Source organism: Trachinotus anak, unplaced genomic scaffold (assembly GCF_046630095.1).
Source record: "Trachinotus anak isolate AG129_WGS33_773 ecotype Australia unplaced genomic scaffold, CSIRO_AGI_Tana_v1 ptg000028l, whole genome shotgun sequence".
NCBI classification, from domain to species: Eukaryota; Metazoa; Chordata; class Actinopteri; order Carangiformes; family Carangidae; genus Trachinotus; species Trachinotus anak.
Genome location: NW_027273879.1, coordinates 5,860,652 through 5,886,301, shown reverse-complemented (window position 1 = coordinate 5,886,301; position 25,650 = coordinate 5,860,652). Strand labels below are relative to the sequence as shown.

The following is a 25,650-nucleotide window of genomic DNA, read 5'->3' as shown; positions in this document are numbered from 1 at the left end:
TGTGTAATGTAAACTTTTTCTAGAGAACAGAAGATATGGAGAGACTGTAACTGTAACAAAGACTCAGTAGTGTTTAATCCTTGATGCCCACACTATCACTCTGCTTAATTTATAATTATATTTCCAACAGTCAACATTCAGAGTGTGCTCTAGAGAAACACTTTTTTCTCTAACAGGGATTTTAAAACAGTTTTCTCTGAATAAGAACCACCATGGATTATAGAAGAGCTACATGTTGACAGAAAACTAGGCAAGAAATTCGTAAATGTATGTTTTATAAGTGAGAATGGGAGGGAGCTGAGAAATGCTGCTCAGCCATTCAGGCTTGTCACAGCCAGAGCTGAGACAGCTATGAATTAAACATCTCTTTGTATTTCAGTGACCCTTTGTTTCCTCAAGCAGAAGACACGAGTGACACATACAAATTTGAAACACAAAGACAGAAAGTATCAACTAAACCATATGCAACCTGCACAGTGGGCGATAGAGTTAGTCCTGTCAGCCGGTGTATTGTAGAAGGGCAAACTGACCTGTGCATCGATGATCTTCTGTTTAGAGTCTACAACCGCCTGCATGTCTGAATGATCCTTCTTTAGCTCCTCCTCCACTGACATTAACCTGGAAATGTAATTGAGTAGAGTCAGTGTTACAGGACATTTAAACAAAGTCTCAGTGACAGAACAAATGCACACGGCTGCATTTCAGCCAAACAGATTCCTCTTCCCTACCTGCTGATGATGCCCTTCATCTGGAGGTCCTTGTCGTCCTGCTGTCTGCGCAGGCGCTCCTCCGACTCCTCCAGTCTGGCCTGGTACTCCATCAGCACCTTCTGTGCTTGTTCGTCCTGACCCTTCAGACGGGCCTCGTACTCTTCCAGCTTCTGCACCGACGCTCGCAGCTTCTCCTGCAGCACTGCGATCTCCTGCTGGTACTGAATAAAAAAGCAGCGAGATGAGGAGAACATCATCATCGTTGTTGTCATTAGCATCACGATAATGATGATCATCATCGTCAGCCCTATCAGTGGGCGCCGCTTCTTCATTACCATAGCTCGCAAGAACAAAAAAGAAATCTCTCAATCAGGTCTGAGATTGTGTCCTGTTGTTCCTGATCATTTCTGTCTCCAATAGAGAGACTGCCTCTCTCAGAGAATCATGTGGTTCATTTGCAAACAGTTCTCATAACAGCAATTCTATACTAGACCTGTGTAGCTGCACTACAACACTTTCCTCAAAAATCTTTTTGCCTTTTAATCAAATGAAAATTTTTCTTTCCAATCAATTCTCCCACTGACATTGAGCAGCTTTTTTCAATACTAGCAAGGCTTTCACTGCAAAACTTAAAAACAGTGTCAAATTCGGCCATTCACCCTGTCAGACCTCTGCTTTGGCTCGGAAACCAACGACCTGCTGAGAGGTTAAACAGGCGAAAAACAGAGAAAGAAAGGAGAGGGAGTATAGATTAAATAAAGGCACGAAGGAGGTGAGAAGAGAGGGATGGAACCGGTGAAATACGAGGCAAGTTTGTGAAATAACCTCTGAAAATCTCTCCCTGACCTCATAGAGAGGTTTTTTCAAGGGTGGAAGCAAACACAGGTATCAAATCTCTTCTGGATAGAAAAACACATTTCTTAAGAAAGTGTCACTGGAAGAACAGTGAGAGTGATTCTACAGATAGCAACACTAGAAGTGTCTTCAGTCACGCTAGCTGCTCTGAGATGGTGCTTACCCAAATGGTGCTAAAAATAGAAACGTACTGATGTAGCAGGTGATATTTACTCACAGTTAGAGTTAGCATACAATATTTGCCAATTAGCACTGAACACAAACTGCTGAGGCTGATGGGAATATTTTTCATTTCACATGTATTTGTACCAAAGTATTGGACAAATTGAATTTTTTGACCTGATGATGGCTAGATAGACTTGACTAGATAAAAATTTAAGGAATCATCGAAGGTATTGCAATTAATTAGTTGTCAATTAATAGTTGTCAAGACCTTTCACTTAAAACTCAAAACTGTCAATCTCACAGTTGAGCTAGAGGAAAGGTAAGGGGATCACCAAGGTCATAAGGCTTCATCCTCTGGGGACCATGAATGTCTGTACTACATTTCATGGCAGTCGAGCCAATAGTTATTTATATTTCTGCACCAGAGTGTTGGTCTAATTTATAATGTTGATGATGTTTCCTGGCATTGCAAATATCAAAAGTCTCCTTTATTATAGCTGAAAATAAAAATAAATAAACTAAATGTTAGCATTGGTAGTATTCATATATTACAACATTTTTAGTCCAAACAGCCTAAACAAAAACCAAAATGGCCAGTTTATCTGTGTGATACAGCTGAACACGCTACAGCAATAAGTGTTGGAGAACATTGTGAAAGACGCACTAGCAGAGCCCCCTGAATGATCAGATTCAATTACAGTGAGGATGCTGCTGAGATCATTTATCTTTCCTTGTCACCTTCTGCTTATTTTTTCATGTCACTCTCCTGCCAACCACTGGGGCATTTTTCCCATCACCCCCCCACTTCCCAGGAGGAATAGTGACCTCAAATAGATTTATCTTATCGTCTGCTCTACCCTTTCTCTACATCTCCAATATCCCACTGCTCTTGTCACTAGATCCCCTGAGAATGAATGACATCTACTGTATCTGTAGCAGCCTTTGTCCTGCCCCTCTGTCTCTCCACTGGTCTCCCTTAAATGCATAGTACATTGAGTCTGCACGTCAATAATGCCTTTCCCTGTGTCCTCTTCTCTTACTTGAAACACAGGGCGCCAAATAAAACTACTGTTGAAGCTCAACCACTGTTTGAAAAATACAATAAATATATTATTTATATTTGTCAGAGGGGTCAGAGCTGTGTCTTTGCATTGCTGACCTCTCCTAAATATTTGTAAATAAATTTCATATGGCTGTAAGTGGGATATTGACTGTACCTGTGCATTTGAAATTCCACAAATTAAAGAGTATAATTAACATTGATTCTACTGAAATATTTCAAATTAGAAGAGTTTAACCAAAATATGTTATTTTAGAAGTAACATGGCCTGAACTATCTCTAGAAATAGACCAACATCTACAGTATATGAAATATTAAATAAAATATAGAACATATGAAACAAATAACGAGGAATTGGTCTTTAAAATTTGAAGATGGACATAAAAATCCACAACACTGGATGACACAGTAAATGCTTCGATCATTAGGCCCTAAATTAAATGATACAGCAGGGTATGTCATTAGACTTGGGCAAATATGGTGACATAAGATGATTTCATGGATGGTCAATGAAATCATCAAGTTAATCATTCCACTAATCGTATTAACTGTAATACAACTGATGTATTGAATTTATCATTCCACACCAAATATCTATAGTGACAATTTCTACATGTTTTACTGTGTTTTTTTTTCTATTAAAGCAAACATATAAATACATGTTTTACCTTATTATATTATGCAATGTAAGCAACTGGAAATGTTGTGTCATCTTGCAGGAAAGTCCTTCTCACATGTTCTCTAAACTGAGAAACAACCATCCTCTGCTTTGAGGGTAAAAATCCAAAATCCTAAGCACAAAATTTCCGCCTGCTTGAGTTTCATATCTACAATGCAATGAAACGCTTCAACTGAAACACTTTAAACTGAGAAGCATTCAAGTGGAGAATTAAATGTGCAGCAGTATTTTTTAAATTAAAAAATAGTGTCCAATTAATGTATTTACTTGTGTTTATTTAAATGAGAAAATCATCTAACTTATTGGAATTTCTGCTTTCTCCTAACAAGACAAATGCATGCCGTAATTTGATGTAGATCACTGAATGTACACAGTATGTGCAAATGAATGTGAAAGTTTAAAATAACTACTGTAGGGGCTGCATTGTTGAGCATGTATGGACCATTAGCTGCAGCCTGTGCCTAAGCTGCTGTGGAAGATGCAGTTTTCCAATTCTTCTCTTGTTACCGCTCTGCTATTTTAAGGTGGCTGTGGCTTCTTTGTTAAGACTGAAGTTATTGCCTTCTTTGGTTCCTCTCCCTGCCTGGGCTGCTGGCTTCCATAAAGTATGAGCTATGTTAGGATGACAGGTTTGTATTCATTATGGATGGGAAAAAAAAAGGGGGAGCATGTGGCAGCCAATCAAAGCACAGAAGCGAAGCTGAGGGTGAATATTTGTAAAGGTTGCTGAGAAGAGAAGCAGGGAACGTAGGCAGAGGAAGCAGCAAAACGCCTCTTTCTGTCTCTTTTTCTCACATACAGCAGATACAAGCGCACACAAGCTCAAACGTCTGTGTGGATGTACTGCATGTGCATACACACACACACACACACACACACACACACACACACCTGCTTTGGGCTATTAATTTCATTCCAAAGATGGTAAGAGAGTTGGGGGAGGGGGGTAGTTGTGAGTTGTGAGGGTGTGTGGAGGTTTTTTAGGTAAAGGCAGATTTTTTTTAATGAAGTAAGAAGGCTATGGCTACAACATTGTAACATTGTAACAGTCCACGCCTCACTGCACACTATATTTCTACAAGCTGTTCATTAGCTTCTTTAGGTTTGCTTAGCATACAATATAGAAAAGTTGTCTTAAGACAGGAACTGAATTGTTAGCCAAATGCAGCAATGAATCAATTAATTAATTAACAAAAAATTAGGCTGCAATTATTTTCAGTATTGTTTAATTGTTTTAGTCATTTTTCAGGAAAAATACCAAATATTCCACCTTGAAAATGTGATGCTTTTCCTTGTTATATATAATACTAACCTGATTATTTTTGGGATTTTGGAGCATAAAATAATACATTTGTATAAATCTCTGATGGTTGAGGGAAATCATGACAGGCAATTTTCTGAAATTTCACAGACCAACTGATTAATCAAGAAAATAATCAGCAGATTAATCAAGTTGCTGCAGTCCTAGTGGTGATTTTCAATCTTGCCTGCTATATTTAGCATCATAATTATGCTGCCTGTTGTAACTGCTTTCTGCCATTGTTGCTGTTGCTGTGACTTTCCTACAGCTGAAAGCCACAGTTTGCTGCTGGCTGTGAAAATAGCAAAACAACATCACAGACAAGCCAATTTCTGTAAGAGAGAATAAAGTATTATGGTCACATGCAAAGCACTATATATCCTATTTACCTGAATTTTATATTATAAATGCGCATATTATAGCTTTAAGTGGCAATATAGGTATGTGTAAGGGACCTTAGGCTTAGAGGAAAGGCAAGGGCAATGTGGGAATGGTGGCCGATAAGTGAGTGTGTTTTCAGGAAAGAGGTTTATGAGGGAACTAATGAGAGGTAAAGAAAGGAAGGACAGTTCAGCTGGGCTGAAGGTTGAGGTGGTTTGTGAAAAGAGGGGTTGGTAGAGGTCAAAAGTTGGATGAGGAGGCAGGTTACCTTCTCCACCTGAGACAGATCCTCTCTGTTTCTCAGTGACTCGGGCTCCATCCCCTCATGGTCTAAATACTGCACATTCATATTCAATAGCCAGGCTGCTGTGCGGTCCAGCGCACTGGGGTTCACTGGGGAGGGGGCCTAGTGAAACCAACACAACACACACACACACACATACATGAGCTGAGTGCAAGTGACAGGGAAGGAGGAAGGGGGGAGTGGGTAGGGGGGAAGGAGGGGGTCAGGTTGCAACAACAGCACAGAAACAACAGAAATAAGCTTGAAATGCACCAACTCATCTGGATTGAAAGCAGCAGGTGGAATGGATTCACACTTCTGGCTTCAAGCTCACACATACACTGCAGCACACACTCTGAAGCACTGATTTACACATGTGAGTGTGTACACCTACAGTACCATACTACTAGTAAGGAAGGTAAATACTGTGACATTAAATGAGTGAACTGAAATCAGCTTGGAGAGACTACCAGCTTAGGTGTGTGTGTGTTTCTCTCTGCCATGTCTTTGATGGACAGATGAGTAAAGAGCGAGGCTGTGGTCTGTTACAGTACATGAGTGGAAATGTGGGATGTTTTTATAGCCCAACACACTAATTTGCACTGAAGGCTTTTGAAAAGGCTGAAATATCTGAATGTTAATAACTGCAAATGGACAAAACAGAATAAAAGAGCAAAGAAAAATTACATTTTGTGTCAGCCTGCTCATAAGATGTGAATGAAACTTTCCGAGGTTGTTGGCTTTAGCACCCTCATCAGTGGCTAATGTCTATTAACTGACAACCTGTTAGAAAAAGTTCATTTATATCCAAACAGATTGAATTAAGATATTAATCCTCATTCATTTATAATCAAGATCCAGCTATTTTAATAGAAAATAAATGATTTTGTCTTTTGTCTATGTCACCCATAACCCATTAAACTACACTGGGGAGGAAACTCAACTTAAAGCTACAATGTGGAATTCATTAATTTTGGACTTTGGCGTCATCCACTATAAGTATCAAAAAAGACACCTTTGGGATTTGACTGTCACTGAGAAAAAGGGGCTGGAAGCAACAGACAGGCTGCACCAATTTTCACTGAGGTGGTCTTATTTTTCTACCAACAGGACTAAGATTCAACAGCCACACTATTTTGAGGGTAAAATGAATGTCTGCGCATTATGTAATTGCAAACCATCTAATAGTCCAGCTTACACTTCTACTCAAAATCTGAAAATTACCGGATCACAAAAATATCACAAAATATCTACACACAGTGGCTTTAAAGTCTCTCATTTAGTGCTGAGCTCCCTTAACATACAAATTAAATTGGGGTGTGGTGCTATCCTGTAGACTACTCCACAGGGGAGAAATCAAGGCATAATGATTAATATGCAGATGCCCTCCCCTTCAGTCAGTCACCAAGGGCAACCAATGACCAGTGTTTTTAATTAGAACCTGACCTGCCAATAATGAACACAGACTTACCAGCATAGGCATTGAAGATGCTGATTTTAAATGGAGACCCCCGACTGTGACACAGATACTATATAAATACCCTGACCCAGTAATATACTGTATCTGTTTGCATCCATGAGGTCTGTTTTCTGTTGCCTTGCTTGCATGTAAGCACATATATCGCTTGTTAATAAGATGCTAATTGTGCCTCCACCACTCTCATTCTTAGCCCATTAAACTTGACCAGTAAAACAGTGGTGAAGTGATGAGCTGCCTGTATGCAAATTACTGTCATTACATGCACAACGACCATAGTTCATTAGGGCACAATGTGCACAGTGTCTGTGCTGAGTCCACCCACACAGCCTTTCTCAACATGCTTTGAGATAAATGGGCGTTTTGTAATAGCGACATTTTCTGTCACTGTAATTTTAGACGATTTCATAGACTGAGATAGCTATAGTAGACTGTCTTGAATACTGCCCTTATGAAGAACAGCCTCAATATATGTAAGTTAAAGATGTGTACGCTACAGTCGAGTCCCGTACCTGTTTGTGCTGAGCCCTCTGCTTGGTTTCAGGACTGTCACCTTTGGAGGAAGAGGACTGCTGTCGTAACCGAGCCCCACTGCCAGGCCAATCGGGGGATGATGTCATCATGCTGCCAGAGGAAGGCCGGGGGTAGGGTCCACTGTTGAGCAAATTCGGGGGTGTGCGGCCCCGAGTAATGCTCTGAGGTGGAGGTTGGTCTATCCTCCGCTGTGGGCCGGCACTGTTTTGTCTGGGGACAGTGGGCTGGTGAGGTGTTTCTGTGAGGGACAGCTGTCGGCGGTTGAAGTCCCCGGAACGCCTTGTGTACTCGTCCCCGCTGCTCCCCCCACCTCCGCCTCCTCCACCACCACCATGATTCAAGAAGGTGTGTTTTCCTCCTGCTGGTCCGTCCTCATTGTTGCTATGGGAACTGACAGAACTGTGGCACTCTGAGCCTGAGTCGGTCATTCCGCGCGGGGACACGGGCAGACAGGCAGCCATCTGGTAGACTGGATTCTGGAAGGAGAGGGGGGCTAGTAGTTGGGCAGGTCGACCTGGGGTACTTTCTGTGCCTGGGGTAGTGGGGGTCTGGCCTGGCCTCCTCAGAGTGGGACCTCCAAGGATGTTGCCTTGTGGGACTCTGGCTGACCAGCCACCACCAGAGGCTGGGCCTTCACCCAAGGCTTCTGAGGTACTGGGACCTGGGCCACCTTCCAGACTGCGTGGGTCCTGGAGGTCCACCATGGACAGACTCTTGCTGCCATTGGCCATGCCCAGGTCTGGCTCATTGGTCTCAGAGTAGCTTGAGCTGCGTGCTGGGGAAGGCTGGATCCCTGAGCTCCTTGTCACAAAGAATAGGTCCTTGTTTTCTGGGGTGGGGGAGGGTAACCTGGTGAAGTCAACCAATCTGAAAGAGACATTGAAAAATAAAGTAAATCTTGTATCCATGTAAAACTCTCAGCCAATCACTAATTGATCGCAAATATACCCTTGATCTATGGAAGCCAATAGGAGACCATTAAAATTGAAAAATGAAAATAGAAAAAGAAATTAACTTACATTAGCATTATAATTTTACACATGTATGTGTCGTTTGAGTAAAAATGAAAATGAAAATGCAATAATTCAATTTGCGTTTCCATTTTCACATACTCGTAACAGAGTTCAATGAACATATTAAAATGAAAATGGAAAAGCTGTTTGACATTTAATTTTCAAACTTGTACCCTGCTGTACAGTTTCCATTTATGCAAGCAATATTCAAGTCACAATTAAAATTAAAATGCAATTTTCTGACAGTTTGAAAATGAAGACAGCATTTGACATTTCATTTTCAAAGAATTAACCTGCTCTACAGTGGACAATATTCAAATACAATAAGTGAAACAGAGCTCCTTTGGTGTCAAAATGAAAATGAAAATTCAGTTAGTTAGTACATCAATCACTCTCTACGTGAGCCACCATATCAGAATCAGAATCAGAATCAGTTTTATTGCCAAGTATGCTTTCACATACAAGGAATTTTTTCTGGTGATTGGTGCAATTGATCAGCAACAGTGGGGCTCTCTAGCCTTGTTGATGAGGCTAATAGCAGATGGGAAGAAGCTATTTTTGTGGCGAGAGGTTTTGGTCCTGAAGGACCGCAGCCTCCTGCCAGAGGGGAGTGTCTCAAAGAGTTTGTGTCCAGGGTGGGAGGAGTCAGCTACAATCTTCCCTGCACGCCTCAGAGTCCTTGAGGCGTACAGGTCCTGGAGGGACGGAAGATTGCAGCCAATCACCTTCTCAGCAGAGTGGATGATACGCTGCAGTCTGTTATTGTCCCTCTCCGTGGCAGCAGCGTACCAGATGGTGATGGAGGAGGTGAGGATGGACTCAATGATGGAGGTGTAGAAGTTCACCATCATAGTCCTTGGCAGGTTGAACTTCTTCAATTGCCTCAGGAAATACATCCTCTGCTGAGCTTTTTTGATGAGGGAGCTGATGTTTAGCTCCCATTTGAGATCCTGTGTGATGGTGGTTCCCAAGAAGCGAAAATGCTCCACGGTAGCCACGGGGGAGTCACACAGGGAGATGGGGGTGGGTGGGGCTGGGCTCTTCCTGAAGTCCACTATCATTTCCACTGTCTTCAGAGCGTTTAGCTCTAGGTTGTTCTGCCTGCACCAGGTCACCAGACGCTCAGTCTCCCACCTGTAGGCAGACTCATCGCCATCAGAGATGAGTCCAATGAGAGTGGTGTCGTCTGCAAACTTCAGGAGCTTGACAGACTGATGGCTGGAGGTGCAGGTGTTGGTGTACAGGGAGAAGAGCAGAGGAGAAAGAACGCAGCCTTGTGGGGATCCAGTGCTGATGGTCTGGGAGTCAGACACGTGCTTTCCTAGCTTCACGTGCTGCCTCCTGTCAGACAGGAAGTCGGTGATCCACCTGCAGGTGGAGTCAGGCACGCTCAGCTGGGAGAGCTTGTCCTGCAGCAGAGCCGGGATGATGGTGTTGAAGGCAGAGCTGAAGTCCACAAACAGGATCCTGGCATAGGTCCCTGAGGAGTCCAGGTGCTGGAGGATGAAGTGGAGAGCCATGTTGACGGCGTCATCTACAGACCTGTTGGCTCTGTAGGCGAACTGCAGGGGGTCCAGGAGTGGGTCAGTGATGGATTTGAGATGGGACAGGACAAGACGCTCAAATGATTTCATGACCACAGAGGTCAGGGCAATGGGTCTATAGTCATTTAGTCCTGTGGGCCTTGGTTTTTTGGGGACAGGGATGATGGTGGAGGATTTGAAGCAGGCTGGCACGTGGCAGATCTCCAGTGAGGTGTTGAAGATGTCTGTGAACACTGGAGACAGCTGATCAGCACAGTGCTTCAGGGATGATGGAGAGACAGAGTCAGGACCGGCTGCTTTGCGGGGGTTCTGCTTCTTAAAAAGCCTGTTGACATCTCTCTCCAGGATAGAGAGAGACGTTCCTTTGGTAGGGGAGGAGGAGGGTTCTGATGTGGCTCTGATGTGGAGGTTAGTGTCAGGCTTGTCCCACTGTCTTTCAAAGCGGCAGTAGAACTCATTCAGATCGTTGGCCAGACGGAAGTCATTAATGGAGTGGGGGGGTTTAGGTTTGTAGTTAGTGATCTGTCTGAGCCCTTTCCAGACAGAAGCAGAGTCATTGGCTGAGAACTGGAGCTGAAGTTTCTCAGAGTACAGTCGTTTAGCTTCTCTCACCGCTTTGCTAAACCTGTACTTGGACTCTTTAAACTTGTCCCTGTCCCCACTCCTGAAAGCTTCCTCCTTTTGCCTCCTGAGCTGACTGAGCTTAGCTGTGAACCAGGGTTTGTCATTGTTATAACTCACCCTGGTGCGTGATGGGATACAGCAGTCCTCACAGAAGCTGATGTATGACGTCACAGCCTCTGTGAACTCATCCAGACTGTTGGAAGCAGTCCTGAACACCTCCCAGTCAGTGCAGTCCAAACATGCCCGCAGATCCTCTATGGCTTCACTGCACCACTGCTTTGATGTCCTCGCAACAGGTTTACACAGTTTTAGTTTCTGCCTGTATGTGGGAATCAGGTGGACCATCACATGGTCAGAGTGGCCCAGTGCAGCCCGGGGGACGGCGTGATAAGCACCACTGATTGTGGTGTAACAGTGGTCCAGAGTGTTCCCCTCTCTGGTCGGGCAATTAACAAACTGTCTGTATTTGGGAAGTTCATGACTGAGGTTCCCTTTGTTAAAGTCACCAAGGACAATAACTACGGAGTCCGGGTTGGTCTGCTCCACACACAGTATCTGGTCGGCGAGCGCCCGCTGTGCCTCCTGCACGTTGGCCTGTGGTGGGATGTAAACACTGACCAGGATGATTGAGGTGAACTCACGGGGGGAGTAGAAGGGCCTGCAGTTTATGATGAAAGTCTCCAGGTCAGGAGAACAGTGCTGCAGGATCACTGTCACGTCTTTGCACCAGCCACTGTTTGCATAAAAGCAGATTCCTCCACCTTTGGTTTTGCCGGACAGCTCTGTGTCGCGATCCGCTCTGAAGAGCTGGAAGCCGGCCAGCTCCAGCGCAGAGTTCGGAATCGATCCACACAGCCACGTCTCCGTGAAGCACAGGACGGAAGATGAGGAAAAGTCTCTGTTCTTCTGCACCAGTAGCTGAAGTTCATCCAGTTTGTTGGGCAGTGAACGCACGTTGGAGAGAAAGATACCTGGGAGAGGTGTGCGGAGTGCGCGCCGGCGGAGACGCGCAAGCGCACCGGCACGTTTTCCTCTCCTCCGGCGTTTCACTGCGAGAGCAACGGTCAGTGCACCTCTGACCAAAATGTCCAATAATCCCACAGATGAGTCGAGAAAAGTAGGAAAAAAATCCACTGGAGTTGTTTCTCTGATATTAATGAGCTCTTCTCTGGTGAAAGAGCTCCGGAAACCAAAGCAGAAAACTGGATTTATAAAGAAAATAAGGCAAAAAAATGCGCACCAAAACACCGAGGCAGCCATCCGCGGCGCCATGGCAACAGTATCTATGCTACCTATCAGAACCTGAGCCTGACTTTTGAAGTTCCTGAGTGATGGCGAGATCTGTTGTGCTGCTCCTCTGAGAGGCTGCAGGAGCCTTGGTGCCGCAAAATTCACCCCATATTGACATAACCAATGTTATTCCCCAACGCTTCCACCTCTAGCACTACCAGTGCAAGGAGTGTCACCAATTTGACCGTATTTCCTGAGTAGCAAGGTAGTGCAAGGTAAATAGGAGTGGTATTTGCTGAACTTCCAATAATGATTTATTTTCCAACCACCTCTGTCATTCACATCATGCTCATCTTTCTGTGCCCTTCTCCCTCATTTCCATTACCCTTCCCTCCTTTAACTTCTTTCTCCTGTTCATTCTGCTCAATTTCTTCCCTTTTTCAATCTTGGCACTGTCTCTTTTTTCTTACTCCTGCTTTTCGTGTCACTGGTTAGTGGATGAGGAGCAATTAGGTGAGAATGGCGAGCTCATTTGAATGCCATTTCAGTCTTACAGCTTGCTGATGAGAATACACCACACACACACACACAGACTAAGGCTAATATGTGAGCAGTTATTGTGATAAAATGAAGAGGCTCTGACATCAGGTCATATAGCAACATCACCTAATTAGGTCTATTGATCCTGGTCCCTGATGAGCATAATGATGCCAGCTGTCTGACTCTCTTCCTGTTTCTCCTGTTGTCTCATCTTCCTGTTATATGCAGTATATTCTCATATACCTGCCTGCATACTGGCGGTAGTGTGTTCAGTGGTGTTGCTTTCTCTGGCTAGTATTCATACCTCTCTACCCCTTTTGGTCCCTGTGCCTTCATGTTAATATTTCACCTAGAGTTTCACCTTGCTATTGTTGTGCCAGGGAGTAAGAAGACAGGAGATAAGGTGCTGTCTGAGTGTGTATTCATCCATAGGAGAGCACATGAGGCTTCATCTAGCTGATGTAAACAAGCAGGGGTGACACTGACTGTGTCATGGCCTCACCTGACAAACATTAACACTCAGCAGAGCTGGCGGTGTAAGAAACATTCTAGCTGACTATGAAGAACAACAGGTGTATAGTATCAGTGTTGACTTAACAGTTGGAGACCCTATGCAATATTTTTGTGTTCAAATCTGTTTCCTCAAACCAACCTGTTCTGCAATTAGCCTATCTCTAAATCACTTTCAAACCCAGCCAGTAATCAAATATGGCCAGAACTGGCTGCTGGCGTAAGCTGTGAAGGAAAAAGCTGGGAGCTCAAATGCACTGCATGGTAACACAATGGCCTGGGAATAAGTAAATTACAAAAAAACTGTAAATAAAGCTATGTGTGCAGATCACAGACATGTTTCAATAGGCACTGGGGTTTAATGATCATGGATGTTCTGAGATTTCCAAGTTTATATCATTTGGAAAACAATGGGCAAATATCAGATCTTCACATCCTATTTTTTATTTGTTTTTAGTGATAGAAGTACATTTTAATGAGTTTTTTATGTTGGATAAATAAGCACTTATATTTTACACATGGACTTTATTTATCTGAACTAAAAAAACCTCAAACTTGGCTTTTTAGGAGAAGAACTGCAGAGTTTAAATGTATTAATTACCTTATATTTACAGTTTGCACAATAGATGATGCAAAAGTCCATATCAGCAGCGGCAGCACCAATTTACATCAGCTGTCTTTGCTGCTCATTTTAACATTTCCACATGCAAATAACTTTCCAGTTAAGAAAATATCCAACATGTTAATTAAGGGATCTGAAAGCAACCATATTTCACATAATGCATGTAATTGTCTTCCAATTTTATATTCATTACTCAAAATAACATACAAAACAGTGTCGTCTGCATGAATGAATGAAGTCTGTTTCAGTACTGGCAGAGATCTGAAATATTTCTTACCCTGAAAGCTCATTGTCTATGACCATCTTCTGCAGGCCAGTGGAGATGCTGCAGCCTGCCTCGGCAGGAGGTGAGCCCATATGCTCTGAGGACTGTCCGGGTGTCATCTGGACACTTGATGGGTTGGACAGAGCTGTGTTCACCTCCCGCAGGATCCTGGGCAGAGGACCCAGCTTGGAGGCAGCACTCTGTGAAGCCAGAGACACAATTAAGTTTAGGCCTAATTAAATATTACTCTGGACTACTTCAGTTGGAGCATTAATTGGATTTGATTTAAGTGTTATTTGATTGAATTTGATATTTGCATATTTTTTAGACCACGTTATTTTCCCCGTGCCATGCAATCAGCTCTCTTATTCAGAAAACACTAAATAATGAAATAGGCTGGCTAGTCTGATGGACTGGAGTATCAACCAAACTCACTGTGATTTCTGAATTATTGAAAGATAAGGGTTCAAAGAACTAGATGCTCTGCAAAAAAAAAAAATAAAAAACATCTGCCCTTTATCTAATTATTACCAGCTTCCCATCTGCTACCAAAGCTAATGTAAATGTCCCTGTAAATCCATTAATATGCCTCATCTAGGCTCTGAGGCTTCAGAGTGCTCTCCTCTCGTGCAGTGTTTATGTAATACAATAATAAATTATTGATTTCATGTACGATAAACATCCTAATGTAGTCTAAGCACGCTTCAAATCCTGTTCATTTAGTTCAACCTGATCATGCATAGAAGATCTTTGTTACTAGTTGGATCTTTTCCTTGATGAAATTAGCTACAAAATCAGCTACATACTGTATATTGAATATCAATAACCATATGAAACACTATATGTGTAAGAAACTATTTATATAAGAAAAGATCTGAATCCTTTTGGTGCATAAATATGATACAACTAATGTTGTGTGCCATCGCCAGTACCTGGTCCATCTGAGACACCACCTCAGAGAGGAGGGAGTGCAGTGTTGAGAGTTCCCTGCCGAGGTCGATATACCCCTCAAAGCCTGCCGTGTTGGAGATTGTCTCTGGATTTGAGATTTCAAGCAAGAAGCGCTGCATATTGGTCCACTCGTGCTCCAGGAACTGGTTCATGAAAGACATGTACTCTTCCTTGTTACCAAATCTGATGGCACAGGAAAGGGAAACAGGGACAAAGAGTAATGAAGAAAAGTAACTCTCATAAAATTCCACATTTCTTTACTGAAAATCTCAGTATGTGTACATTTGCTTGGATTCAAACATCTGCTAAAAACTAAAAACTCACTTGGTGAAGTTGGCCAAGTTTTGGGTGACTTTAGCAATGAGCGTGAGTGTACGTGCTGTGCGATCATCGGGATACTCCTGCATCAAATTGAAAAGCGACGGGGACATGATGGCTGGACAGAGAAAGCGCAAGAACAAAGACGCGCTGATCAAACGCTCACTGATGTCTGGTCGGCCCCGGTTGCTGCATTCCTGCCGCCATGATGCAAAGACCTCCTTCAGTTCTCGTGGAAAGACACTGTGGAGAATAAGAGACAGGAGAGAAGTTTATTTTTGAGCTAAAACCAAAGGTGGATGACTGATAGTGTGTGGTATATGGACACAGCACAAAAAAGATTCTTTAACTTTAACATGGTTTCTGAAAAGTTCACCAAGTTCAATTTAAGACTTTTTAAAGCATGTTTAAAGTTAAAAGTGCAATTTAATACCTGTTTCATGGTCATATTGGCCAAATTATGAAGATATAAACAAAAAGCAGTAGGGATGATGAGGTCTAGAAATACTTACCAGGTACAGTTTATGACAATATTTCCTAATAATATCATTAATCATTAAACAGAACCTGAATGGATGGATGAATGGACGGTTGGACCACATTAAGGTCAACTTATGAATTACATATGAATATACGTATGTTACTGCCAGAAACACAAAAAGGGGCCAAGTTAGGTCACTTGATAAAGCAATTTGTTTGTGTTCGGTATATTTCCTGCTCTTTTTTTGGGACAGATGATACGGTCACTCTTACTTTATTGCAAGCCACACTGTGCATCATGAATCTAATAAACTACAGTACAATATTAAGTTTAATGTATCTAGAATGTACGATGATAACATTTACAATGCAAGTCAATATACAACAATAAAACATAATTTACATGTTTTATTTTTGATGAAGATCCTTCAGAATGAAAGTCTGTATACAGGCTTTAAAATTTTGAAGCTATAAATCCCTTTTTGTGTTGCATTGCATACGATACAGCAGAATGTACATTAAGTGTGGTGAAATCTGGATACTGCCATTGTGACTCCTGGCCTTGAAGAGTAACTGTATTTGAACCCATGTGTTCTGTGTGCAGTTTTATACAGAAAATTAAAAAAGTTCAAAGTTGCGCTCTAGTATTCACCAGTATGAGTTGATGATTTTGCAAAAGGCCAGCTCGCAGCACATCTTCAGGTTACTCTGGTGTTCTGGCAGGTCACCTGACGAACACTTGGACGGATCCACCTCACAGTTCTCATCTGACTCATACAGAGCTTTGATGAACTCACCTAGAAAAAGAAAAAGAAAAAAAAACACAGAACAAGAAGTAAGAAATTAAGGAACATGGATTTTTGCAGATCAATTCCCAGTGTATCTGTGAGACAAGAAATACACACAAAAGGAAACTGTAATAGTTCTTGTTTTTTGTTTGGGACAGAGGAACAGCATGATGTCAAAACCACAAGGAACAGTTTGATATTGTCATCAAGACTGTTGTTAAGCCAAAGTATAAACTAAAAAAGGAAGTTATTTTTTGAGACACATTCCTCACTAGTTTGACCTTTGATAACAAACACAAAGACAAAAATATCCAGAAAATTCTTGTAAACCAAACAAAGTTAGACTCAGAAAAATAGTGCCAAAAATAACAATGTCCTTTCTGTTACCTCCATTTGGATAAAAGACAGACCTTCACTGGTACAATCTCAGCGAGTCAACAGCCGGTAAAGGGAGCCTGTCTTTTGTTTGGCAGTGGTCTGAGATTATTATTCCACTCTAATCAATACCATTGAAATGGGGAACAGGAGTGTCTTATGTCCCTAGTGGACTACAGAGAGGCTTGGCTGTCCTTGTGTTGCCCCAGTCGCAAAAACAGTGATGCATAATTCACCAGCCCACAATATTTCTCTGCATCAACCCTGAGAGGGACATGGGAGGAATCAGGCAGTATTTCTAATTGCAAAGACAGCCAAAAAGAGAGACACAAACACTCACACACACACACGGAATGACATAAACACACGCAGAGCATTAATATTAGCAGCATACAGGTGGTGAGTGCCAAGAAGGGTGTGTGTCATTTAGAGATTAAACTACTGCTGTGTGCATTTCTGAATCAGGCAAGGAGAACGGCACACAATACACAAAGAGTGCTTATTGTTAGGATTGCAGTCAGACAAACACACTTCTCTGTCTGTCACAACCAGATAAAAATGTATTTCAACTATTTGCTTTTGTATATAAATATTTTCTTTGGCTTGTCTTGTTTGAATTATACCTCCTGAATGTTAGCATTCATAGGTAACACAATATTTTAATTAATCTAGCTTCCCTTTATCCAATTTAGCTATAATGTTCAATTGCAGGTGGAGCACATTGGTCACAGTATGAATTGTATTGTTCACAAGCCTCCAAAACTAAAATTGAGATGACAGCAGAATTGCTGCAGTTGTCTCACTGTCAGACTGATTCTTGGAAAGAGAGGTCGACTACCCACTACATTTAATTAACTGATGCTGGAGGTAACTAAACAATTTCCAGAGTAAGTGCATGACTAAGCTCAGAGGTTAGAGTGGAGACCAGAGAGAGCAATGAAAAGTTACGTTTGGGAGCAAAGGTGGACAAATAAACTTTGTTGTTGTTTTCTTCCCCTGCAGCCTGCAGAAGATGTAGGAGAGACTGACACATAGTCAGTGGTACACACAAGGCCATAGTAACAAGATAAATACTAAAATGGACAATATAAATCTATAGACAAACACAAAATAACTGTAATACATGACAAGAGTAAGTTGAAGTATGGACATAAAACGGATTTTGCTCTTCTAATGTGGATGCTCGACTAACCGAGGGCGTCCTGCAGGTACTTCTGTCCCACCAGTTTGAGGTATTCCTCTATGGCCTTTGTGGCTAGTGTGTTCTCTCTGAATATGAGGTGCTCGTTCTCCCCACAGCGGTCCACCTCTGACATCATCAAGTCTGTGAGGAAGTCCTGCAGAAAAAAATAAAAAACAAGACAAGCACAGGGTGAGTGTCAAATCCTACAATCCTATGTGATTATCCACACTTCAGGATTAGTTGATATACATGTAAAATAAAACAGACGGTAAGATGTAAAACAGGAATTCATTTGAATGAGCATAAAATAAATGGTGGTACTGGACTATTGGACTGCTTGAGGCAGCAAAAACCAGACATCGTATCACCTTTTAAGTTCATATGGCAACCCTGTCAGAAAACTGTTGGTTATTTAAATGAATATACCGTGCAGAATTATCACTTCTTCTGAGTCTCTGTTCTGGCCTCCGGATAGACGTAAGTCCAATATTCACTCTCCTTCTGGCTCCGGTTTGCGCTCGGCCAACTCCTGAGAAAAATATGCAGCTCTTTAGCCGCTAACTGCTACATTATATTCACCAGCTAGTTGCTAACTGTGCCTGTTGGCTGTTTGATGCTGAGCAGAAGTCATATAATTAGTTTTCAGCTGCCTGTGCGCGAGTGAACCCCTGTTAGATTACACACAGTAACTTGATCAATTGTTGATATAAAAACATAGATTATAGCAGCTTTAATAGCAACTTTAAAAAGAAAATATTTCTTTTCTTTTGGCTTACAACTACAGTGACTATCTCTGTCTTTGTATAAGCTAGCAGTACAGCTCATTAGCGTCACCTTCATTAAGTCATGAGACAAATGGTTGTTTTTCCAAGTACCGTTACTTGGTCGCACCTGTGCTGCATTTCAAACAGGAAGCAGGAGTGTCTCTAAATACAATCCACGCAACAATGTGACAGGTTTTCAAAACACATTTTTAAGACCATTGAACAAGCACAAAGAATAATTCTGTCAGTGCAATGAAAATGAAAGGAAACAAAATAGCTCTATTCATATCATCCTTTGAGTTTGACATATCCCAGAGCTGACACCCAGAGACGGAGAGCAACGTCATGGTTATGACTGAACAGACAAAAAATTATGACAGGGCTCACATTTTTCATATAATGGCAGCAAATATTTTCTTCACTTTTATTCCAATGCTAGAAGACTGATTTGTCTTTCACAATGCAAAAGGAGAAAAGCAAATAATAAAGGCAACTGACAAATTGCAGATGTACAGGCCAGAAGTACCAGAATCCAAGTATTTACTAAAGTTATCGCCACTTTAAAACAATGCAATTGTTTAAATGTGTTTTTTTTTAATTGGTAGTGTGAATTATTTTGATTGAATACTCTACTTTATTTGTCTGAGACACTATGTTTAAAACTGATAGCCATAAGAATTATATACTGTTAATCAGGTGAAGAAAAACAACAGGTGGAGAGCTTCCAAAATTCAAAGTCTGAAAGGGAGAGATGGAAATGCAGCCATCTGGGGATGAATCATCTCTCGTTTATATCCCTTCAACAAATTTGTAGGTGTACTCTCATTTAAGTCCCCTGGCAGCTTGTTAAACTAGGGGAACCGGCGTAGCAGCGAGGGAGAAGAGAGGCAAGTGACAGATGTATGGTGAGAAATAGACAAGGAAGGGAAAAAGAGAGAGTGGAGGTCTTTAAAGAACAGAGATGGAGGCAAAAAGCAAGCAACAGAGCCTCTCAGGCGGTTTCTATAGCTGCTGCAGAAACCTGTTATCCAGCTAATCAAAGATACACCACAGGGAGCCAATCACCCACTGATGTGCATCGAAAGAAGCCTCTTTGGTTATTATGAATACACTGGGGTCCAAAAGTCTGAGACCAAATATACTATATGTGCATGTATAAAATGTTTTCAATTTTAACAAATATGCATATCAATAAAGATTTACATTAAGAGTACACTAGAGAGTATCATCAAAAACATCATCCTGCAACAACAGTTGCAAAACATTTGGCTGTTTAAAGGGCCAAGTTCCTTAAGAGAAATTCATGGTTAAATCCTCACATGACTTCTGTGTTACAGTTTGCGGGAAAGCAGGTGGGACTCTGTGAAGTCAGCTGGAAGAATTTTATGTGGTCTGATGAGACCAAAAGTGAGCTGAGCTGTTTTGGCCATCAGACTGAACGCCATGTTAGACACATTATCATAAACACAGAATCCCCAGTGTGATGCATGCTGGTGGCAGCATCATGCTATGGGGATGCTTTCTCTGTATCTGACCTGAAAAGACTTCTGTGAGGAAAGAGGGTGAAATGAATGCAGGTGTATACAGGGAGATCCTGGAGGAAAACCTGCCACAGCATAAAGCCAAACCTGCACGACAATATTAATGTCCTGGTGTGGCTGAGTCAGGGACCGGGGGCGGGGGGAAGGGGGGGTTACTCATTCATGCCAGCAGCATTACAGTTTAGCTTATTGCTTTGTTTATTTGATACAAAGCTATTACCTCATTTGTAAAGGGATCTTCCTTACTACATATTTGTCATCTTCAAGTTGTTTTGTAAAGAACTCACTGGACAGAGACGAGTTCATGATTATTATAAATAAGGCAAGCAGCAGAGAGCAGCACACACAACACAGAGACGCCTGAAGAAACCTGACCTTTTGTGGTGTATGGACACCCATCCCATCATTAAACCAGGGGTCTGTGTGTGTGTGTGTGTGTGTGTGTGTGTGTGTGTGTGTGTGTGTGTGTGTGTTTTTTCTTTTTTTTTTTGGAAGAAAATGTCATCCCAATTATGATCTTTCCTCTAACCTCTACCCCTCTGTGGCTCTCTGCCTCCCTCCTCTCCTCCATCCTCTCTGCTCTCTCCTTACGTGGCCACTGAGGCGAGGCAAATCCAGGCCTGATTAGAGAGGACAGTCAGATGAAATGGAGGAGGAGAGAGACAGAGAAGGAAGAAGGAAACTGAGAGAGAGATATCAAAAGAGAGATAGAATAACTGCAGAGTATTTCCTGCTGGTAGCCTAAAGATTTTGATCCAACTACCTCTAGTAGACGTGTGCTGAACCGACCAACTTATAGGCAAAGATTTCAGTCCGTGTGTGTCTGTGTGCACAGGTGAATTTCAGTTTGAGTATATATGCAAGTAAGCTTGTAGCTTATTTACAACAAATGGTTATAAGGAAATTAGGTGGACCATAATGGTAAATTTGCATATTTCATCTCTGCCCGAAGTACAAACTGCATACATTATATTGACAATTTTTCAGTGCACACCATATGTAGTTATGATTGAATTCTTACTTTCTAAGTGGCAACTGCTCCGTTGGTTCTCATTTCAGTATGCTACTAAAAGAGACTTGTCGCAGCCTGACCATTTCCTTAATCTTTTTTCAATTTGTGTTTCAACAGCAAGTTAATTCAGTTGCAAGTAGGACCATTGGGAAAATTCCTGGGTTCACAGGCATCCTTAATTTGCTTTGTGGTTAGAAATTCAAACAAGGAAGATGTGAATTTGTTTCTTTTGTTAACAAGACTAAGAATCTATAGCCACCTCTGTGAGGCTATGCATGGGCACAATGGTGCTTTGAGCTAAATGCAAATTTCACATACTAACAAAGTATGGTCCCGTTATCACCAGTGACAACAACCAAATGCGGCTAAAAAGCTTGGTAGCTGGCTCATCATTCCACAACTCAAAACTAAAGCCAAAACTTTCAACTTTAAATATTTCATAGTAAAATATGTGGAAACCAATGGCAGCCTGAAGGGTAGGAAACCAATGTAAAAAACGTGTAGTATGCTTTGGAAAATGATCAGTCATGAAGAACCACCAGTATCATAAAAGTCTGAGCAATCATGTCCTAAAAAGAGACTGGAGCTCCGTCCTTTTCCCTCCCGTCATCCATCAGCCTTTTCTCTCCCCTGCAGCCCCCCCCCCCGCCTCAGTGCTAATAAGGAGAAGAAGAACACTCTCTGTATCGCTGCCACATCTAATCAGCCAAACCGTGCCTCAAAAATATCCAACACCCCCAACACAGTGCACAGAGAAAGGAGGGTAATATGAAGATAGGGTCTGGGTGGAGGGTGGATGGTGCAGCATGGCTGATCAGATCTAATAAATAGTAGACAGTCCTGTTGAAAGTTCCCTGTAGATAGGGTTACTTGCCAGTAAAAACTCATAAAGTCTTGTCCATTGCACTGCTGTACACACAACAATCTAATCAACAATAGGCACAGCCCAGTGTGTGTATGTAGGTGTGCAGTGTTCACATCTCCGCACAGTGTGTTTCCAGTTTAGCAGTTTATTAGCTGAAATGCAAAAACACAGGGCCTCACTGAAGTTAGAAGAAACAACATAATCTGCAAGGTTATTATCTGGCTTCTTACTGCAAGTGTCTCAATCATATGATGCGCTGTCAGACAAATCTGAACAAAGAACAGGACGCAGTGATGTTAAGACATCGAGTCTGTAAAAGAAAAGAGGAAAAATAGATGAAAAAGGGTCATGTTTATACTTGGTACTTAAACAGATGTTTTTTATGTGTTTCTATGGTAATATAAAGAAGACAAATACAAGAGTGAGAGCAATAACATGCCTTAAAAGGATAATACTGGAGCAAGAAAAAGCAACTGCATATTTTCTTCTAAATTCAGCCTCTTCAAAACTGTCTGCACCTGAGAGTGCACACATTAGTCAAGTAAGTTCAAATATGAAATGAGATCCTTTCATTGCAGCTTCATTATTCTGTAATGTATGATGTGCTTAGAAGTCAATGCACTTTATGTTGCGTTAAATGTAAAAAATGAAGAAGCTGATATGATGATGATCTTGTGTAACATAAAACAAGATATTGAAATGTATTGACACCAACGCTCTTTCCTTTCAGGGTGTCCCGTTGCTGACCTGGTATTTTAATGTAAGAAAATGTTTCTTGTGTGTGTATCATATTCCAACAGTGTCCAACAGAGCATGAATAAAGATTTTCATATTGCCATAAATACTTATACATTGTTCATAGATAGTTTTTATGTTGTGAATGGAGAACAAATCCCATTATCTGAGAATTCATGGACTATGGAAGTAATGGGATTCATTAGAAAACAAATAAAATGTAAATCACCTGTTGATGCTTTAAAATGTGTGTGTGTGTGTGTGTGTGTGTGTGTATATATATATATATATATATATATATATATATATATATATATATATTATAAAGCCTAAGCTCAGTAATTGGAGAACTGTCACAGATAGGTAAGAAAAAAGAACTGAAAGTGAGGGGAAAATTGAAACCAGTTTAACATTAACAATTCGTCTGATTGATGAGCGTGGTTTTCCAGCCTGGGGCAAGGGCTGGAGAAAGATTCAGGGGGAGAGAACAGGAACCACTTCAGCCAATCCATTCTTCACTCTCCTTGTCTTTCCATCTCTCTATGCCTCCCCTGGACACCCTCCCTTGAGACTTGTGGCTAGTATTACAGCGTTATAGCCTGCAGCTCTTCCTGTGAGGGTCACATTGGGTTGATGGAGGACTGGAGGCCGAATGGAAATGGAAGTGGTTCCTCCCATAGGCACACAGGCTTGTCATTCAACACAAAAAACAGGAAAGGCTGCAGATCTCCTGATTTAGCTGCGAGCGCATGGGATCATTACGAAGATAGGTTTGACTGGAGGGGGTCTTACGGCAAGTGTCATCAGCTTCCAAACATCATGTTTGCTGACTTGCTGTGCATATTCCCTGTGTTTGCCTGTGTGTATTTCTGTATGGCTGTCTATCTTGTATTTATCTGTCTAAGTGTCAATGCCATCAGTGTATGAGGCCCTGTAATCCACATTTCATTATTAAATGGGAATTTTGCTCATTTTAACATGACATTAAAATCTATTAAGTCTTGAAATCTTATTTGAAAAATTGTTCCAGCGGGTTAACTTTTTTTTTCCAGGGTTTTCCAGGCAATTGCCAACATTGTGAAACATGGTGGCATAAGGTACAAGTGACATTATCTCACCTAAATTGCTGATTATGCCTCAAAGATATGTTTAAAAATGAGTCAGTAACACTAGCAGCTCTGCGATGCTGCACTTATGCACACCTGTTCTTTGACCTAAATGCTACTGCCAAGATGCTAAAATGCAATTAGTTATCATGTTAGTTTAGCATGCTAACATTTGCTAATTAACACTACACACAAAGTACAGGTGAGACTGATGAGTGTCATTAGTTCTGCAGTTATTCAGTCATAAACCAAAGTTTTTATCAACTCTAAATTTGGACTTAATGATGTGATGACATGTAAAGTTAAGGGATCACAAAAGTTATGAACAATTCATCCTGAGGGGTACATGAATGTCTGCACAAATGTCAATATATTGGCAGTGTAGAGGAAAAGTCAAAAGACAACTAAGATCAGTGAGATTCATCCTCTGTTGGACTGACTAAATTTTTTGATGAATAACTCAGTGATTGCAAAAACTGGACACTGTATGTGCCTCGATTACAAATGTTGTGCTGACTCCTCCAGTCAAAGGAAAATGTGGACAATGAAAAGTGACCCATTTGGATGAGCTAACTTAACTGAGGGTAAAGCTCAGCATGTTGCCAAGGATAGGGAACAATGGCGGGAAGTCTTTGTTTTGAATTAGTAAGTAGTAAGTAAGTAATGATCACTGGCTCTTATTCACAAACTGTATCTTACTCATGTGAAGAATGTATTGATTTTATATTCTATTTCTTATGTTTTTAACAGTTTGAGCAATTCATTTGTATACCTTGCTATGCACATATATATTGGGAATAGAGTAAATAAATATAGATTAAATTAATAAAAACCAACTGGTAAAAGACAGAAAAACAGAGAAGAGAGATGGCGAGAGACAAAGTGTATATAATCTTAGCGCCAACAGAGACATCAAGAGGTTTCTCGATCGATGTATCGAGCATCACTGTAGAGCTGAATGTTTCCCTCTGTAGACTCCTGCTGCTGCTTTGTTCCACATCTATACAATGTGTTGCTGCAAGGTGAAACAAAATTTTTGTGCTGGTCCTTCTTTATTTCTCTCGTCTTTTTTAGTGCCTTCACCTTTCTCTATTTGGCTGTTTTCACCTCTCCTCCATTGCGCCACTCTGTCAGCAGATGGTTAAGAGAAATCATGCTGGTATTATTAAAGAGTCCGAGGATATGATGCACTGCCTTTGTAGTGTAAATTACACAGGAGAGACTATGAGGAGGTCAAGTGCATTGATGTGCTTTGTTTTCATTTCCTGTTTGCTATATGGTAGATCTATGGCTTCATGACAAGCTGATATCTACTGTACTCTATGTGCCCTCTTTCTCTCCCTCAAACACACACACTCATGTACTGCTCATCTGTCTTCTCCAACATCCATCTTAGTTCATTAAAAGAGGGTTCACCTTTTATGTGGTCAATGAAGATTACAGTTATTGGAGAGTCTGGTGACTCAGACATAGCACTGCTGTATGTGGAAGAAAAAAACAAGGCAATGGCTGGAGAAGCCACGAAATAAAAACTCTTCCAGGTTATTGTTAAAATCAAATATAGTTCTGTGGCATGTTATGAACACTCACTGGCCCTCTCAGGGGACAACTGATTTATTCAAAGCCACACTAAAAAAAAAATCCCAGAGGCATCAGAACTACCAGAGCCCCTCATGTTAGTAAATCATCTGTCACACCATATTATATATGTACGACAAACTGTGGCTGTGTGCAACAGCT

At 41.5% G+C, this 25,650-nt stretch overlaps 1 protein-coding gene across 14 annotated transcripts in view; it reads right to left on the bottom strand.

Annotated features, from left to right (window-relative positions):
• dab2ipb (DAB2 interacting protein b) overlaps nt 1-25,650 on the bottom strand; it is a 145,791-nt gene that overhangs the window by 5,284 nt on the left and 114,857 nt on the right. For 13 of the 14 annotated variants that reach the window (XM_071466879.1, XM_071466881.1, XM_071466876.1 and 10 more), the window contains 9 exons: nt 17,897-18,041; nt 16,194-16,338; nt 15,068-15,304; nt 14,725-14,926; nt 13,805-13,992; nt 7,423-8,311; nt 5,419-5,556; nt 729-931; nt 531-618 (listed from right to left, as the gene is read on the bottom strand). In XM_071466879.1, coding sequence (XP_071322980.1) covers nt 531-618; nt 729-931; nt 5,419-5,556; nt 7,423-8,311; nt 13,805-13,992; nt 14,725-14,926; nt 15,068-15,304; nt 16,194-16,338; nt 17,897-18,041 — 2,235 coding nt within the window. The remainder of the gene's footprint in view (nt 1-530; nt 619-728; nt 932-5,418; nt 5,557-7,422; nt 8,312-13,804; nt 13,993-14,724; nt 14,927-15,067; nt 15,305-16,193; nt 16,339-17,896; nt 18,042-25,650) is intronic. The other variant, XM_071466880.1, reaches the window with a different exon arrangement.